Source organism: Azolla caroliniana, unplaced genomic scaffold, assembly GCF_043228905.1.
Source record: "Azolla caroliniana isolate FFs.n. ecotype wild unplaced genomic scaffold, voAzoCaro1.0.p SCAF_11, whole genome shotgun sequence".
Classification (NCBI taxonomy): domain Eukaryota; kingdom Viridiplantae; phylum Streptophyta; class Polypodiopsida; order Salviniales; family Salviniaceae; genus Azolla; species Azolla caroliniana.
Genome location: NW_028230446.1, coordinates 12,872,374 through 12,893,090, shown reverse-complemented (window position 1 = coordinate 12,893,090; position 20,717 = coordinate 12,872,374). Strand labels below are relative to the sequence as shown.

At 41.7% G+C, this 20,717-nt stretch overlaps 1 protein-coding gene across 1 annotated transcript; it reads left to right on the top strand.

Annotated features, from left to right (window-relative positions):
- Positions 1-5,001: 5,001 nt before the first annotated feature.
- Positions 5,002-8,440, top strand: LOC147857830 (lectin protein kinase family protein). The gene has a single exon (XM_087327055.1). The coding sequence runs from the start codon at positions 5,359-5,361 to the stop codon at positions 8,191-8,193; it is 2,835 nt and encodes a 944-aa protein (XP_087183181.1). The 5' UTR covers positions 5,002-5,358; the 3' UTR covers positions 8,194-8,440.
- The last annotated feature ends 12,277 nt before the right edge of the window (positions 8,441-20,717 follow it).

Sequence of the window (20,717 nt, the reverse complement as noted above, 5' to 3'; positions counted from 1 at the left end):
AACCATTCAACTTAGGTTCTCCATGCTCATGCGCACTCTTCTCTCCCTCGTTCTGCATTCTCCATATATAGGTATCATATTTATATTGATGTGAGATGGAATGAGTGTAATGTACAAGTGAGCAAAAAATCATTCATTTTTGCAACAATTAAAATTCTACCGCATGGTTCATTTTGGTATGTGAATTGGTGCGTATGTAAAGTAGATACTGTTACATGTCCAATCTTCCTATTCTCATTGGCATTTTTCTCTACCTTTGTGACTTCTTTATTTAGAATAGCAACCACAAATATAAATGTGAAAGAAATGCAACACACTGGGGACAAGCAACCAAGTGCAATGGCCCACAATGGATGAAAAGAATTTAGTTCCAAAACAAGTTCTTCGCTTTCTATTTTGTAAATTTCATGACTTGAAAATTATTGAATGTAACTTCTTACTTTATGAATTTAAAACTTTTAGGTCGGCTTTTATATTTCATGATTGATATACATATGTATTTGTTTGTGGAGAGTGTTTATCTTCGCCGCACAATGGTGAAATTAGTGGACTAGGCTGTATATGATAATGTAGTGTTTGGTTTTGTCAATGTGTGAACAATTTTAAGATTTCCTACAAGGTTGTTCAAGTTTTCTAGAGCCCTTAACAAAAATAGTAGCCACCATTGATGACACTAGGAATGCTCTTTAATGCTTGACCACAAAATCAAAACTCATGGAAGACCCAACCATTGAATTCAGGAGAAACTAGGTAAGGTTTTCATTTCCAGTTTCATGTTTTAGTTTGTCCACATATGTAAATATGTGCATATGAACGAGTTATGTTTTGAAACCCTTGCTACCTTTGCCTTTGGGATCACTAAATATTCTAAATGTAAGTCTACGTTGAAGGACCTACCCCCATAGTTGGGAGACAAACTCTTTGTGAGTATAATTTTGTGACAATGTCTGAATTATATTACTTTGGCAAACTCTTATTTCGTCATGTTAAGGTTACAGACTATGGTGAATTTTTTCTATGTGGTTAGTAACTTCCATGGACATAATTGTGAATAAAAGATGCTTCTTTGCTAATGATTACTATTGAAATGTGAAGATTGAAGATGCAAGAAGTATATGTGATTAGGTGGAGCCACCATAAAACCAAAACTCGTGGAAGACCCAACCATTGAATTCAGGAGATACTAGGTAAGGTTTCCATTTCCAGTTTCATGATTTAGTTTGTCCACATATGTAAATATGTGCATATCAAGAAGTTATGTTTTGGGACCCTTGCTACCTTTGCCTTTTGGATCATTAAATATTCTAAATGTAAGTCTATGTTTAAGGACCTACCCCCATTGTTGGGAGACAAACTCTTTTCGAGTTTATTTTCGTAAAAATGTCTGAATTATATTACTTTGGAAAGCTTTTATTTCGTCATCTTATGGTTATAGACTATGGTCATGCCTTTTTTATGTGGTTACGAACTTCCATGGACATAATTGTGAATAGAAGATGCTTCTTTGCTAATGATTACTATTGAAATGTGAAGATTGAAGCTGCAAGAACCATATGTGATTAGGAGGAGCCAATAAGTAAAGATGGACCAGCCTCGTGGAGTGCTGCGGCATGGATTGATCACTCGGTCAAAGGGTGGACGGACGCCGTCAACGCGGATAGTTGGTGCTATGTATGCACGAGAGGCAAAATCGTCAAGATCCGTTTTGAAAGAGGCTTGCAACCCGCATCCCCTAGGTTTCCGGAAATTTGGATGTTGATCCCAGGTTTCACCTTGTGGTATATATGGAAAGCGCGTTCCAAGGTACGGTACGGCCCCCGGAGGAAATGATCATGGACATATGGTTCGCGCTTATCAGCTGCCTACGAGGGCAACTAGAAGAGGTTTGCAGCCACTCCAACGACGTGACCACTGCCCGTTTGCGCTTTTGGCAGAAATGGCGGAACACACCTATGGTGATGCAAGGCGGGAGTGGCCCGAGGTGGAACTACCAGCCCCCACGTTGGTTGTTTCCTACTCACCTGCCACCCTCTCTTCGGTGTAGGCCCCAAGAGCCGACTCGTACTAGGCAACATTGAAGGGCATTGCCTTGGATACAGGTAGCTTCTTACATTAAGTTAGGCCGCAAGGCAATGTAAGTGGCTCATCTTCTTTGGCTTGATCGGAGGAAGTCTCCCCGATGTGTGTATAAGTCTCCTTATAGACTCTATGTAATAATCCTTCTTAACTAATGGGAAAGTAGCTTTACTTTGGAAAAAAAAAAAGTAAAGATGGACCGATGAAAGCTTTATTGTGATAAATAACCAAATAATCTGCAACATAATAATACACTATCACAATGTGTTGTGGGGTGGTTAGTATGTTATGGTCTATGTTGTGCTTGGTCTAAGAATTTTTCGAGCATTGTTCTATATAGCAAAATTTGTGAATCGATAAGAACAAAGCATTTGAAAGACCAAACATGAGCAACACAATTAGTTTGATGTGTGATGAAAGGTTTTGTCGAACATTGTTCTTCGATATAATAAAATTTTCAATCAACAAAAGCAAAGCATTGATATGACTGGACATAAGTTATACGATAAGTTCCATGTGTTATGACCAAATTAACATCTCCAATGCAAAGGTTGTCAACATTTTTTCTTTTTTGATGCAAACTTTAATATTTTGCATTAAATTTGAACTTAGATCTCTCCCCCTACCCCTCCCCCCCCACTACCGCGTTACACTCCCATCAATCGTTGACATGGTTGGCCATTTGTCATTTGCCACTTAAATCATACATTTACACAACATTAATGTAATAATAAGTCTCATTACTCTTGTGAACCCATAATCGGCAAACTCATATTCCCACTCATTTTGTTGAATTTTTTTAAAATGGGATGCTTTTCCCCTTCAATCAATATGTGTCAAACATAAGATAGAATTGATATTGAAGAACAGAACGTCATGGCAAATGTCAACCAACATAATTGAAACGATCTCTTAGCCTCCTATTATCTCACTCATATGGGAGAAATGACTCACGTTTCTTGCATAGTTCAAACGTCGGTTGAAATCCCTTTATGTTATGGCAATGGATTATTCTCTTACCAGCAAATTATCTCTTAGACCATTGGATTATTACTGAAGAATGTAGTGCCACAATGAGTGTGACCAACATAAATGAAATTTCATTGTAGCTCTCAACTATCTCACTCAAATTTTATTTTTTTTGGGGGGGCGAAGGGGGACAACTTGTGTTCCTTGCATGATTCGAAAAATCCATTTTGTTGTAGGAATGGAAACATGGAAAACCATCATCTTATCTAATGTCTCAAACAAATGAAATGGCATCATGCCAAGCAATCCAATGTTTTTAAACAATTCGTCAATATGTCAACACAAAGTTTGGTTGGGGTATAATATGCTTCAATTGTTAACCCTCATTTTCGTGAATAACCTACCATTTTCTCTCATTATTACATATTCCACTAGGTTCCACTCCCATAGCCATAGAGAAAACTAATTTTGCATGAATAAAGTGAAATTGCCGTTTATGCTGGCTACGGGATTGTTCCCAATGATACCATGCATCCTATATGCACATCACAGCTTAACTTGCTATTATCTAAGGTCATAAGCCATGATGACCACATGTGTAGGTTGCTGTTGTCGTACAAATAAAAAACTTTATGGAGGATACTCACGTTGAGATGACAACCTTTTTTAACATGCCATTGTTTAATTTCATTTGTCATTTTGATCAAGTATTTACCATGAACAGGTTTAAATTTTTACTTTTATTTTTGTTTTGCTACATTATTAAAATGCACGTTGTGCATCGTAGTACTTTGTTGCTTTACTCTATTGCGATGCATTAATGTCTCCACAACTTTACCGAATAGCGCGTTATAATCAAAGTGCCAATGATCATGACCACAAAAGTACGTTAGTAAGAAAAGGCAATATTTGGACGTCATTCCTACGCTTCTTTCTCATGGGGAACTAAATTTGTGCCATGTAATGTCAAAGTTAGATATTATGCGAGGAACTTGCCATTAATAAAATCACAAGCTAGTATCCAATTATGATTCATTTTTTAGTTTTTCCAACTAGAGTAGTCAAGGAAAGAAAAATGGCGAAAGAGGCTATATAGACTAGATGATAAGGCACGCCCTCAAACTTGAAAGGAAATTCTTTTGCCAATAGAGTTCTATAGGCCATATGATATGGCACACCCTCAAACTTGAAAGGGAAATCCGTTGGACAATAAGTTTATTAGCATTGCCTCTCAAAGGGAAATACATTGCTTAAGACTTGAAACCGTGAGATGAACCTACAAATCACATGCTTTATTGCTACAAGGGAGAATTTCAATAAGATAAAGATAAGAAATGTATATACAATAATAATTCATGGGAGGTCTAAAATATCTTTTATAGTGTATAAAGTCAATGCTTTCACATTGTGCTTTAGCACTCAAAGTAATGTTGATTACCGCCTATCAGGGGAGGGGGTAGGGAAACAATTCCTACTTGCCATCAATATGTCAATACAACCTACTAAAAAAAGCAACAAAGTTTTTGATGGTAAATCTCATATTGTTTCTCTCATTAAGAACTAACAAGGCAAGCATCGAGTTAATAAAGTATTGGTTTTTTGTTTGGCCAAGGAATGCCATGTGGAACCAAAACGACACAACGCTAACTTGGGTTGATGATATGAGGGCAATGAAATCGAACACGAGCCACACATATCCAAGATATTTGGGTTGTAATAGAAGCAAGCAAGTTGGGTATGAAGACCCAAAACCATTGAAGAATCGATTTGTGTCGACTGGACGGCTAGGGGGGGGTGGGGGTTGATAAAACACAAAAAAGCGACGGCATGAGACAAGGATGAGACGGATCCACACGGGGGAGGACCGATCGACCAAGGTCTTTGGATGGTTGCTTGCAAGTGGGCTAAAAGTGGCTAACAAATCAGCATCAATGAGTGGCAACACACAAACTCATGTGCAATATATACATACATATATATGTAGGAATGGTGACCATTCTTGTGGATAGACACAGTCAAGGAGAGTACAACAAAGGGTAGATAGCAAGCCTTTACTAAAGTCTAACACCAATGCCCTCTCTTCTTTGCTTTTTTCTTTTGCCCCCTTTGTCCCCTTAGTTTAGCATAACCAACACCATCACCAACACCCCAAAAATCTCCAATCCTATCATGTGGCTTCAAATTCCATTACAGTTCTCCTCCCTTGTGGATTCTTCACCTCTCCTTGATCTGATGCAACCATCACCATTGCCTCTTGCTTGATCTAACTACTAGGGCTTAGTTTTCGCCCCACCTGCCTCCTCCTCCCCACCCATGCTGACCGCCACACTATCCCCATGGTTCGGCTCCTACGCCTCCCCGGCAACCCTTCTTCTAACCTTATTCTGCTCCGGTCTCCTCGCGTTGTCTCGCCTCGCGCTAAGCTTGGGTAGTGGTACGATCCCGCTTGGTTCGATCCTCTCCCCTGCGAGCAATAGCTCCATGGCTTGGATCTCGCCTGGTGGCAGCTTCCGGTTCGGCTTCTATACCAATCCTGGCGGGGGGGACACCACCACGGTAGGTACCGCTGCCGACCGATACTCGGTCGGTGTGCTCTTCCACACGTCTGGCATGCCCACCACGGCCGCATGGTCTGCCATATTGCCACCCAAATCCGTAGGACCTTCGGCCTCGTTCAGCCTCTCCTCGGACGGGAACCTCATCCTCACCAATGGATCATCGGCTTCTGACACCTTGATTTGGAGCAGCGGCACAGCCGGGCTCCGGGTCGCGAGCGCCGCGATGCGGGATGACGGGAACTTCGTGCTCCAAGACACGGATGGAAAGGTGGTATGGCAGACCTTCGACCGGCCGACCGACACGCTTCTACAGAACCAGACTCTGAGGGCTGGTATGTCACTCTCCGTGGGTGCGGGGGGCGGCGGGGGATCGGAATACCTTGCCACCATGGAAGAGTCCGGGAACCTGACCTTGACCTATGCCACCGACAACGAGACTTTCTGGTCGAGCGGCACGGCGAGTGGGAATGGCTCCTACTTGTCGCTGAGGTTAGACGGAGGTAACATTGCGCTAGCGGTGTACACCGAGGATGGGGCCAATTTGCCGGGGGTGTGGTACCCGAATGATTACACGGGATTGGACACGAATAACCAACAGATCATAAGGAGGGTTACATTGGGCGAGGACGGGAACCTCCGCATCTACAGCTGGCTGATCGGGGACTCGGCGGGGGAGGCTACGAGCTGGACCGTGGGATGGGAAGCTGTCCCGGATCAGTGCCTTGTGCCTGGGTTTTGTGGCCCCAATGGGATTTGCTCGTATAACACTACCGGTATAGTTTGCGGGTGCGCTGCGGCCGCGGGCTTCAGCTTTATCGATCCGTCGGAGCCGCGGCTGGGTTGCTCTGTGCCTTCCGACAACAATGGCGGCAACTGTAGCAGTGGCACGGTCAACATGGTTCAGCTCAACCACACACAGCTCTTCTTACCAACCGCCCGAAGGCTGCGCTACGACAAGAAAACATGCCGGTACAATTGCCTCAACAATGCGCTGTGCACTGCCGCGACCGCACTCAATGACGGCTCCGGCATGTGCCTGTCTCTCAACGACAACCAGCGCAATTTCAGTGGCTACCAGGAGCTCTCCATCACAGCCACCACATATCTCAAATTCTGCGGAGAAGTGGTGGCAGGAGGAGGCAGCGGGGCCGCTCCGTCTCGCGGCCCTTCTTCTTCCACACAAAAATCCGTGATGGTCGGGGTCATCGTGGCGGTGATAGCCACTCTCGCCGGGGTGTTGATCCTCGAAGCCGCGATCGTGTGGATATGCCAGAGGAGGAACCCGAGATTCTGGCACGGCGGCAGCGCATTCAAGTCCCAATACGCGCTCCTCGAGTACGCATCGGGCGCGCCGGTGCAGCTCACCTACAGGGAGCTTCGGAGAGCCACGAAGCAGTTCACGGAGAAGATCGGGGAGGGGGGTTTCGGGGTCGTGTACAAGGGCCGGCTGGCTACGGTGGGCGGGGGAACGACCGAGGTGGCCGTGAAGCAGCTCGAGGGCTACGAGCAAGGCGAGCGGCAGTTCCGGATGGAGGTAGCCATAATTGGGAGCACACATCACTTGAATCTGGTGAGGCTATGTGGCTTCTGTGCGGAGGGAAAGCACAGGCTCATCATCTACGAGTATATGAAGAACAGATCGCTGGATAGGTATCTGTTCGGCAGCTCCATAGAGCAGGAGGAGGAAGGAGCAGGTCATCTGGATTGGAGCACACGTTTCCAGATCCTGGTGGGAGCTGCCCGTGGCATCACATACCTTCACCAGGAGTGCAGGGACTGTATAATTCACTGCGACATCAAGCCGGAGAATATCCTCCTCGACGAGTGCTTCACCGCCAAGGTCTCCGATTTCGGTCTTGCCAAGCTCCTCTCCCACCAGAAGAACCGCGCAGCGGCCGGCGGCGGAGTGACCACGGTCGTGCGCGGCACGCGCGGCTACCTCGCCCCCGAGTGGCGCTCCAACCTCCCCATCACCGTCAAGTCCGACGTCTTCAGCTTCGGCATGGTCGTGCTCGAGACGATAAGCGGCAAGAAAGGCTTCGAATCCGCCGGCCCCGAAAGCGTGACATCCTCGTGCTCGTCCTCGGGACGCCGGCGGAGTAGCTTCTGGGAGTGGGCGTACCACCACTACTTCGGGACCCCCGGCCGCCCGCATCCCATGGACGGCATCCTCGACCCTAGGCTTGCGGCCAAAGGCGAAGCCGTGGATCCCGAGGAATTCGACCGTGCCATGAAAGTCGCTTATTGGTGCATGCAACTGCAACCGGTCGCGAGGCCTTCGATGAGCCGAGTGATCCAGATGTTGGAGGGGACATTAGAGACGGGAGTCCCGCCCCTGCCCGGGATGCTCGGAGAGCCATTGTTGCCTAGCGAATTGGAGACCGACGAGCTCCGGGTCGCGTTCGAACAAGAAATCATCAATCCGGATGAGGTCACAACCATGACCACCCCCACAAGCCAATCTTTGTTTAGCTGCCATGGAGGAGGAGGCACGGATACCACCGGATCTTTATCGCTATTCTCCTCGTCGCCGGGCTCCGGTGCCTACGATAGCCTCCTCCTCAATCGTGTTCACACTCGTATGGACTAGACAAGATCCTAACTAACTATAACTAACACCATCTAACTATGTCCACACCCACCTCCCAATAACACCACACGTGTATCATTATCTACATGTGTATCAATATATATCAATCCAATGTGTGTGTGTGTGTGTGTGTGTATGTATTGATTTGATCATATTCAGTCCTTGCTGGTGACCCCCTCTTGGTGGCTTCCTCAAATGTAGTAGCATAAAAGGGAATTTCGTTTAAATGATTATATGTTCGCCTATTCTTCCATTTCAAATGTAGTAGCATAAAAGGGAATTTCGTTTAAATGTTTATATGTTCGCCTATTCTTCCACTGCATATCTCTTTCTTTGTTCCATATCTTTTTCTTGACATAGCTTAGTGATAAACTATTAGGACTCCTTATCACCATAAGGTCTTGGGTTAAAACATCGATTTTCACACATCCTTTTTTCAAGTACACTATGCACCATCATTTTTTTTGTGAATGTATCGGGTCATGGCCTCATAGTCTCTAAACAATTGTCACCACTACATGGGTAGTGGGACATGTTGAATAGACTATAAGCAAGATGAACACTCCACTAAGAAAAGAATTCCGGCTTGCTCAAATAAAACGAAACTACCAGATCAAAACTCCAACTTTTGGAGATATGCTCTAACTCTATGCGTACAATCAAATATACATGGATTGTGCATATGCCAATATCTCATAAAGGAGGAAAACAATCTCCATCTCTAAGTTTGGGTCGAGCTATGCAAATTGTGCAACACTCATTGTCTTGGCATCAAATAACTCTGTCATAAAATTTGCCAAATTTGAGAAATGTAGCCCCAAACTTGACGTGCAATTAGACATAATTTGTTTAAATGATGCAAAAGAAGTAATCGCTTATTGCTAGTCCATGTCTTTTTCTCAAATGGAGAGAGAGAGAGAGAGAGAGAGAGAGATTATGTGATCATCTTTGGAGGTCAAAATGACCTATGAGACCAAGAATTATTACATTTCACATGATACGTGTGAAAGTGAGTAGCGATTTTGTAAGAGTTATGTTTGGCACTGTTATAAGCAAAGTCCAAAATTGGGAGATAACGTTCCCATTTAGTTGGTTTTGTACCAACATATGCACGGAGCATGTCCTCAATAATTTGATTGACTTGTTCTATCTGTCCATCGCATTGAGAATGATCTGTGGAGCTCATGCTCAATATAGTTTCTAACTTTTTAAAGACTTGCATCCAAAAGTCGCTAGTAAACTTTGGATCTCGATCACTCACGACATCCATCGGTAACCCATAAAAACGAAATAACTTGTCAACGAATTGGTAAGCCAATTCAGGAGATGTTACCGTGGTTTTAGTAACAATAAATCTAGCCATTTTAGTTAGTCGATCAACCACAACCTAGATGGCATCATGGCATTTTTGGGTGCGAGGAAGGCTAACGATAAAATCCATGGATATAGTTTCCCACTTATCATTGGGAATGTCCAAGGGATGTAAAAGTCCAACGACTTTAAGTTGCTTGGCTTTGTTAACCTGGCACTGGTGACATTTAGTCACATAGCTATGTATGTCAGGTTGCATCTTAGGCGAATAGAATTGGGTGGAGATAAGAACGAGTGTACGATGTATTCTAGGGTGCCCTGCTGAGGGTGCATCATGGCATTCAAAAAGAATTCTCTTTTTGACCTCAGGCAAATAGGGAACACAAACTTTCCCATTACAGTAGAGCAGACCGTTAGCAATGTGGAAGGATTCCTTCGAGGATGTGGTGGTGTCTGTTCCAGACTCAGCTCTTGCCCAATATTTCGCAAAATAATTGTCATCAAGATACTTTCCTCGAAGGTGATCATAAAGATCTGATGTTATTTCAGTGAAGCTAAGCATGTTAACTTCATGGATGTGACTTAGTGCATTAGTGACAATGTCCAAGGAACCATGCGACAGTGTACCAACTTTTGGCCAAAAATTTAGTACTAAATCGAGGAAGAAAATAAACATAAAAAATTGAAAATAAAACAATTATTGCAAAAAATAATGGATCATCATCCATTGAATGAGGTTCGAATTCAAATAACAAATTAAATACGAATGTACAAGGATATTATAGGTCACAATCGAAGTGCCCCAAGGCGGTATTTAATACATTAACTATAACTTCATTCTCCTAGGTAGAGTTGTATGAAAGCAAACCTGGAGAAGATCTCGAACGTGTTAGTTGGTTGGTCTCTCTCTCTCTCTCTCTCTTCTGTCTCAAAGTTGTCAGTCGGACAGTGACAGAAAGTTTCTATCAATTGCACATATTACCTATCTCTCTCTTTCTCTCTTTCTCTCTCTCACTCCACCTTTGATTCTCTGTTTCCCCGCGTTGTTCTTACTGTGTTCCCTCTGTGCTCGTTGTTCTTGCTGTTTCCTACGATCTCTGAACTCTGTATACACAGAGATTGTTGTTTCCCCTTCTGTGCTCGTTGTTCTTGCTGTTTCCCTACGTTCTTTGAACTCTGTATATGCAGAGATTGTTGTTTCCACTCTATGCTCGTTGTTCTTGATGTTTCCCTACGTTCTCTGAACTCTATATATGCAGAGATTGTTGTTTCCGCTCTATGCTCGTTGTTCTTGCTATTTCCCTACGTTCTCTGAACTCTGTGTGTGCTCGTTTGTCTCCTCTGCGCGACCTCGTCAACGACCTCTTGCATATAGGTGATTTCCTTGGCTTGGTGTGCTCCCAAGGTGAATACATTAACACGGTGTGATACCTTTGCCTCGACCTTGGCTTGCATCGTTCCATCTGCAACTTGTACGACCTCCAGGTATTCTCCGTGTTGCATTTACAGTTTAGGATTTGATTTTTCATATTCTCTGTGCTGCATGTCCAACTGCTATGTTTTTGTATTCTCTATGTTTCATGTCCGACTGTTTTGATTTTGTGTGTTTGACATGGATGAGTTTTTGTCCTTTGTCCAAGAAGAGGCTTGTACATGCAACTTAGATTGAATTGGCTATGATGATTTGCTGGTTGTTGATGTATTTTGGTGAGTTTTCTTCTTTTGCACGCATATTATTTCAATAAGAATAGTGAAGACTAAGACAATGACAAGAAGGACACCCATAAAGAAGATATTGATGAAAGAGAAAGTGAAGATACCAGTGAAGGAAAGAAAAAGGACGCTTATCAAAGAAAGCAAGAAAACACCCACGAGAGAAAGGGTGATGAACTCATCAACTCAAGGGAAGAAGATGTGCCACTCCATCATTCGAGGCACACCTCTCGGATGACGTTATTTCCTTCGAGTAGGACCTGAAGTTTATGAAGAGTTGAGAGACTGGTTGATAAAAACTTGGGGGTCACCACATCCCGATACAAGGCGATGATTCCACATAACTGGGTTGAAGAAGAAATATGTGAACTTATTGAAGACAAGATATGAACATGTTTATGATACTAATCAAATCTGCAACAATGAGGTGGGTACTGTTTTTGCACATGCATTTGCATGTGAAGTTTAGGGTGACATCAACGTAGATTGGGAAGATTTTAATTGTCACAAATAAGAACATTATAGAGGATCCTCCACTACCAACACTGCTTAAAGTCATCGGGAACCTCTGATGTGGATATTCCGGCTAAGACACCTGTCCACCAAGTTCAATCTGCAAAAGTAAGAACCACAATGATTGAAAAACATGAACACATGATGGCCAGTTGCATAGCTTCCATGAGCTCACGAATACTAGCACTGCTTGCTAATTTGGAAGCAGTCAAATCAGCTGAGATACAGGTAGAAAAGCAATTTTCTTCAATAAAGACTACATATGAATGGACTGTATCGACAATCCAAAATTCATAAAGTGAGGTGTGGAAGAAAGAGCTAAACAATATGGCCACTCAATTAGGATCACAGAGGAGAGACCTTGATACTTGCAGAAATGCACATTGCAAACTAGATAATAAGTTGTCAGCTTTAAAGCTGCATTCTGAGAACCTTGCGTGCTTGATGCAGGATTTAAAATAGAAAGGTTTTGAAACTTTGTGTCCATCTATAATTAAGCACCCAAGTGGTATGGAAAGTACCATTACAAGTATAGCTATATCACGGTATTGGCTTTATAAGTTATTTATTTTTACTTCTGTGGTATAAATATCATATTAACTAATATATTATTACTGGTGTTTGCAAACTACTAGGTGTATATTTTGTGGCCTCGGATTCAAGCTTGAGGCTATGGATGTTATGATTACACCGTGCGTGCACACATATCATGTGCTCTGTGCTAAGTACCATTTTGAGAAAGAAAATACGTGTATGGACTGTAAAAGTACAATTGCTGCTGAATGGTACAATGCTTGGGGTTTAAAAGTACACCCGTACGGTATGTGGCTCTACTATTCTATTGTTTGTAGTATATAATGTCAATTTACATTTGGTTTGGAACTGGAGTAGTACACACTATACTTGTAGTACAATGTTCACTATTAGTACTATTTGTGGAATTTGGGAATTAGCTGTGTAGTACATTGTTCACGATTAGTACTAGTTATGTAATTTGGGAACAAGGTGTGTAGTAAATTGCTGAAGATTAGTACTGTTTGTGTAATTTGGGAATTAGGTGTGTAGAACGCATATCACGATTAGTATTACTTGTGTGCAAAATACCACTTTAGTACTAAAATAGGAAGCTTTTTAGATGTATTTGTTGGATTAGATGTTAGTCCAATCTATATTACAACTTGCCCACTACTAGTGTAGTACACACTATAATTGTAGTACATTGTTCACGATTAGTACTAGTTGTGTAACATGGGAATTAGGTGTAGCCTGATGATTTAGTACTGTAGCTCTTGGTGGTGGCTACATCAATTAGGCTCAAATAGACTGAAGATGTGACCTACATTGTATGTTTTATATCAAGGTACTACATTGAAGGTTTTTTTGTTTCTTGTAATGAATGGTGTAGTGTCAAGAAACTCCACGCTAGGGAAGGTAATGGAACAACTAGCTCCTATGCCTAAACCCTCGGTATTTGCGACACATTCCAAGGTTCAGGGACCTTCATTACCAGTAACCTATGAGTTTATGATGAAGATGAATGTATGAGAAGGGCCATTGGAAACATCACAACAATCCAGGTAACACAAATTGTGTTTTCACATCTTATTTCTCATTTGTGTGTATGCTGAATTCCTGATGTCTTTAAAAAAGAGCCCACTAAGAAGAAGAATGCTACAAGGAAGTTGTATGGAAAGGGCAAGAAAGGTAGAGTTGAATGCAATGGTGAGTCATATATGTTCTCACCTGTCTAGAGAGTTGTCAACCTAATGCATTGACTAATACCATGTACTTGTGTTACTAGCTGATGACGAAATGATCTTAGGAGAGGGAGATACGAGTCCAAAGCCTGATCATGAAGACACATTTATCACACTCCTAGGTACACATCAAAAGCCCTCTAAGAAAACAATGATTTATATCATAACAACCCTATTATAGTGGTGCTTTTGGTGCATTTTATAGATACTATGATGAAAGCTTCTATTGACAATGAGCCCCAACCTACGATTGTTACCATCCCTAAATCTGATGAACACTTGGATGCTGTGGAGAAGATGACTGACCCTACCACTCGCAATGGGTTGTCTACAGTTGTACAGTATGACGATGTAACAATAGGTAAAAATGTGTTTATTAACCTCCTATGTTTATAGTTACTGGTATGTTTGCAAACTTTTGAGTATGTGAGTTGATACTATTATTCTCTGGGATCCCATTATTTAGGTTTACAAGAGCAGTTAGATTCCCAACTACAATCAAATGAATCGGGAACTATATGGAGCACAAGTGAAGAGTTAGATTCTGGGACTATCCTTTGCACAGAGGTAGACTCTGGAAGCACATCTTCCACACATGAGGATTGTGAAAAGAAGGAAGCATTCATATTTGAGAGGAGGAATATCGCTAGTACTGAAGAGGAGCCATATTGTACTAAGAACGAGCATACTAGCATCACCCATGAGGACAAGGCAATAAATACCACACAAGAAGGGGAGCACAATGGTCTTAAGAATGAGGTGACAACCACCATCCAGGAGGAGTTGACCATGAATACTGCCACAACCCACATACAGGAGCCTGATTGTACTAAGAACAAACATACTAGCATCACCCATGAGGACAAGGCAATAAATACCACACAAGAAGGGGAGCACAATGGTCTTAACAATGAGGTGACAACCACCATCCAGGAGGAGTTGACCATGAATACTGCCACAACCCACATACAGGAGCCTGATTGTACTAAGAACGAACATACTACCATCACCCATGAGGATAGGGCAATAAAGACCACCGATAATAAGTGGATTTCCGGATCGTCCACAAGACCAAGAAGCTTAACCTTCAAATCAACAAACCTTGAGAAAATTTTTGTTTCAAGGGAGCATAGTGTTATGTACACATAACGTTGGTGAGGGTAGGTCACTAATATTTACATTAGTGAAGGGTATGTTCACTATTATTAAAAAGGGGACTAATGATTGGATAGAATGAATGATATGTGCATGCACTATCATGATTTAGACAACCAATGAATAGAGAGCCTTTTAGAAAGGCACATCTATTCAAGGGGCCTAGGAAAAGGTATAAATATGAGGCTTAGCTACCCTCATAGGGATCATCACGTCGGAAGGCTGCTGTCGTAGACACCGGTGGTGCGGGCTAGGCTTTCGTCTCGACGATCGTGTTTATCTCTTCCAAGGTATTAGTCATCCTAATATCCGGCGGTATGGGACGTCGGTGGTAGGTTGGCTATGTCTAGATCATAGCTCGGGGGTGGTCGGGTGGAACGGGTTCTTCTATCCAATCTATTTTCTTCCTTTTTACTTGATTTGGTCTATTGATTAGTAATAGACTCTTAACAGTGGTATCAGAGCTTTTACTAACAATTTTTTTGTTGTTTTGATGTTTTTTGCGTGTGAGCGAGGGGGATCTAACAAGGCTCGTCATGCTCTTATCAGGATCAAAACAACACTCTAAACCCGGTATTCTTCTTTTTTGATCTCTTCTCTTTTTCTATTATGCGTTCTTTATGGTCGAAGCAAATTGGTATTACGTTTTATTCTCTTTCTTTCTACCTCCTACTACGCTACGATTTTACTTATTATTATGCATCGGGCCGAGCGTGTTTGCACTAATCGCACACGCTCAACTCATGGCCTTTTGCATATTGCGATATATATCCCACTCTCTCCTCTCTTGAACTCTTACGATAATAATTATTCTTGTGCATTGGGTCGAGCGTGTTTGCTCTAATCGCACACGCTTATCTCATGGCCGTTTTGCATATGATGTTGAGTATACCACTCTTCCCCTCTATTGAGCCATCACTTGGCCGATTCTAAGGGATGATGTGGCCTTGACGAGGTGTATGTTGCCTACCTATGCCACTCTACTCTCTATTAAGCCATCAATTGGCCGATTCTATGGGATGTTGTGGCCTTGACAAGGTATATGTAGCTTACATATGCCACTTTCCTTTTTAATTAGCCATCAATTGGCCGATTCTAAGGGATGATGTGGCCTTGACGAGGTATATGTCACTTACCTATGCCACTTTCCTCTTTAATTAGCCATTACTTGGCCGATTCTAGGGATATGTGGTGGTCTTGAGGAGGTGCATGTCAACTACCCTAGGGTTTCGTATCTTAGGGCATGTTTGATTCCATACACCTAATTGTTGATTATTCTAATTAAATTTTAATTTCATAAGTATTGTTTCACTTATATGATTTTCTAGTAATTATTATTTACCCGCCCACAATTAACTATCCTTTTTCCACTTCCTTTTCATGTATAAAGTATTTACATCGTTTATTTTTAATGTAACCTTTACGTGTAGACTATTTTTTTCGTATGGAGTGGCTTGTTGAACGATTTTTTTTCAACGGGTCATCTAGGTTTAACTCTTATCATCAAGCCTTAGAAAACAAGTAAAACCATATGAGTTCCCTTATTGATGTTTTACTCATGGATTTGAGTATTACATCTTTGCGCACAACACCGTCATCACTTGTATCAATTTGTGGCTTATGTCACAATTGTGCAAGTTATAACAATCATATTGGGATGTATATGTGCATACCTTGCACTTCCCATTTATTTGTGACATTGTTTTTTTCGTAGGTAACACATGGGTTCTTTTTTTTACCCTTGTTTTCGTCACTACTTAACTCTTATGAGTAGTGCCTTATTTTATCATTTTATCATCACGTTTGCTTATTGCTCGCAAGACTAGAATATTACTTGTGAGTGCACTTGTTTTTTCACGTAATACACTTTCTCGACCATATAATACATGATGGCTTGGCATTAATATAAGGCTATCTAGGAAATTTCATTGATGTAAGAACCATGGTTGAGCCTCGGGGAGCCGCCATGATTACTCAAGATAGAGATCTGAGAAATACATCTTAGCTATGTTTTCCCCCATGGTTTTTAAAACACCATAGTGTTACCATAGTTATCGGATCTCGAATCACATCTCATATGTCTAGAGGGGCAAAGACATGAGATACTTTCTTGGATAAAGTTCTTTCAATCAAAATTTCAAGCATTCATTTTGCTTGTGTATTTTCTGAACCTCCTTATTTTATTGCATACCCACAACGTGCATCATGGAACAAGTTTTGAACGCAGTTGGAACGATCTCTCCAAATGAGACCTCTCAACCCCAATCCGCATCTCGCACACAAGCTGAGATCACTATTGAGCAATTGCTCACTACTACCTTGAATCAATTGGCCGAAATGAGACAGGCCAATATGGCATTGGAAAAGAAATTCCAAGAATTAACTATTGAGTCCAAGAAAGAAGGTGAACCTTCCTTCGTAGTCACGCCTTTCAAGGGAGATAAGAAAGAAAGAACCGAGGAGGCCATTAGCACTTGGCTTGGTCGTTGGGAGTCTCACTTTGAGCTTCATCCCAAGCCCGATGCAGTAAAAATTGGTTATGTCGGTCGTGAGTTAGGTGGCCGAGCTGCTGCTTGGTGGCGTGGCCTAAGGACCGCAAAAAACTTACCCACAACTTGGGAAGGTTTCGTTGATGTTTTTAAGAAACAATTCTTGCAGCCACCTTCTCAAACCGAACAAGCGCAACACTTGCTCACATTGTCTAGTAAGTCATTTACCTCTCTCGAGGATTATGTGCATCACGCTCGGACCCAGATCCAAAAATCGGGACTTATGGGTGAGAAATGGTTTGTCGCTTGTTTTTTGAATGGTATTCCCAATGGGGATTATCATTGGATTGTCCATGACAAGGACCCCACAACTTTCGAGGAAGCCGTCAACATTGTGCTGCGATACCATAGGACTTCCAAGAAAGACCACAATAAACCTGAGTTCGCCAAAACTCCGAATGTCAAGTTCATTGGGAAACGTAAGCAATCCAGTGACACTCTTGACCGCGACTCAAAGAAACCGAACCTCTTCTGTGCATATTGCAAGAAGCGGGGCCACACAAAGGATACCTGTCGTCGTCTTGAGAGGAAGTCAATGAACACCCCTCCTCAAGACAAATCTACGAGTCACACAGGTGAGTCTTTTGATATTGTTGAAGTTCATACCAATCACTTAAGTTTATGTGAATGCACTTTTCCTTCACATTTACTTGGACCTAATGATTTACTCCGAGCAGTCGGATATATCAATGGAACACAAGCACATTTCTTGTTTGATTCTGGTAGTTCTCACAATTTTCTTAATGATCACTTTGTGCAGCAAATGGAGCTCCACATAAACGCAAGTGATCATATCTATCAAGTTCACATGGCAAATGGAAACATTCAATACATCAGTGGCATTGTTTGTCAACTGCCAATTCAAATAGATACTTATTTGGAGAAGCTTGACTTTCATGTTATGAAATTACAATCCGCAGATGTCATTTTAGGATATCCTTGGTTTTTTAATAAAAACCCTTCTTTGTCCATTGATTGGGTTAATCACTCAATCACATTTGAACTTAATAATTGTAAACATTTTATACAATGTTCCAAACTTCCTTCTCATTCACTTGTGTCTTCTAAATCTTTAAGTGAGTATTCTAGTTCATTAATTTATTCGTGTGTAATTGATCCTGCGGTTCAATTTTATTATTTTAATATTGACGCCACACAATTACCACATTTTGAGCAACAATTACTCGACTCTATTTTAGAGGATTTTCAAGATGTGTTTCCTACTGAATTACCGCTTACTTTACCACCTAAACGTAATGTGGACCATCAAATTGAACTCATCCCTGGGGCTGCTCCTGTGAGCATTCCACCTTACCGACTTAGTCGATTAGAAGAGGATGAGATCGCTAAACAACTTAAGGAATACTTGAGTATGGGCCACATTAGGTATAGTAAATCACCTTGGGGTGCGCCAGTTCTATTAGTCAAGAAGAAGGAAGGTTCGTGGCGAATGTGTATCAATTATCGCCGTTTGAATAAAATGACAATTAAGAATGCATATCCATTACCTCATGCCGATGATTTGATTGATCGTTTGCACGGGGCTCGATATTTTACGAAAATTGACTTACGAACTGGTTATCATCAGATTCGCATCGCCGAGGATGATATTCCTAAAACCGCTTTTCGTACGCGCTATGGCCATTATGAGTTTTTAGTCATGCCGTTTGGGTTGACTAATGCTCCAGCCACATTCCAACAAGCGATGAATGATGTTTTCCGAGATCAACTCGGTGATTTTGTTGTCGTCTTCTTGGATGATATTTTGATATATAGCCGTACCTTGCAAGATCATGTTCAACATGTTCGATTTGTTTTGCGAAAGTTGCGTGACAACTCTTTCTATGCAAAACATTCAAAATGTGACTTCTTCCAAAAATCTATTGTGTACCTAGGTCATTTAATTACAGAAAATGGCATTGAAATTGAACCTTCTCGTATTGAAAAGGTTAAACTTTGGCCCATTCCTCGTAATATTCGTGAACTTAGATCATTCTTAGGGTTTGTTGGATTTTTACGAAAATCAATTCGTAACTATTCCAAATTGACTACGCCATTAACTGACCTTTTAAAAGGTCATCCACGTAAGTCTGTCAAACCAATTTCATGGAATGAACAACTTGACAAATCATTTGAGACACTCAAGGAGCATGTGTGTCAGGCTCCCACTCTTCTATTACCAGACCCTTCTAAGCCTTTCTCAATTGAAACCGATGCTAGTGATTATGCTATTGGTGCCGTTCTTTATCAAGGTGGTCACCCTATTGCTTTTGAAAGTAAGAAGCTTGATGCTGCTCAATCTCGGTATTCGGTTCAAGAGAAAGAGTTGTTTGCGGTGATACACGCACTTAAAACATGGAGGCACTATCTCTATGGAAATAAATTTGTGGTTACAACAGACCATCAATCATTAAAGTATTTTTGTGACCAGCCCGATCTTGTTGGTCGTAAAGGCCGTTGGGCTGACCTTATGCAAGATTTTGATTTTTCCATACGATATCGCAAGGGTTCTATGAACACCGTTGCTGATGCTCTTAGTCGCATTAAAGAAGTTAACATGCTTAGCTTCACGGAAATAAAATCTGATCTTTTAGATCACCTTCGAGGGAAATACCTTGATGATAGTTATTTCTCAAAATACTGGACGAAAGCCGAATCTGGTTTAGATGCCGATACTAGCACCCTACCCTCGAAGGCGACCTTTCACATTACAAACGGTTTGCTCTACCGTAGTGGAAAGGTCTGTGTTCCAGATTTACCAAATGTTAAACAGAAATTTTTTCATGAATGTCATGATGCACCATCTGCTGGTCATCCTGGAATACAACGCACACTCGTTCTCATCTCGTGTACTTTTTTCTGGCCTAAGATGCGCTCTGACGTGCATAAATACGTAACTCAATGCTTACAATGTCAGATTAATAAGTCGGAACGACTTAAAGCTGCTGGTCTTTTACATCCCTTAGATATTCCCAACAATAAATGGGAAAGTATCTCGATGGATTTTATTGTTAGTTTACCTCGTACACAGAGGGGTCATGATGCCATATGGGTTGTCGTTGACAGGCTAACAAAATTAGCTAGATTTATTCCTACAAAAACCACGGTAACCGCTCAACAGTTGGCTTATCAATTTGTTGATGAGTTATTTCGTTTTTATGGATTACCGATGGATATTGTTAGTGATCGAGATTCCAAGTTTACTAGTGACTTTTGGACTCAGGTCTTTAAGAAACTAGAAACTACGTTGAGCATGAGTTCCGCAGATCATCCTCAGTCTGATGGACAAACTGAACAAGTTAATCAAATTATTGAGGACATGCTTCGAGCTTATGTAGCAAAAACCCCTTCTAAGTGGGAGCAATACCTTCCTATCTTAGAATTTGCCTATAATAGCTCTAAACATACATCCACTGGATATAGTCCTTTTATGTTGATGTATGGTTTTCAGCCACGTGCCCCAGTTGATGTCACGATTCATCGTGATACATTAGACAGTACACGCAATTTTTTGCAAGACATGAAC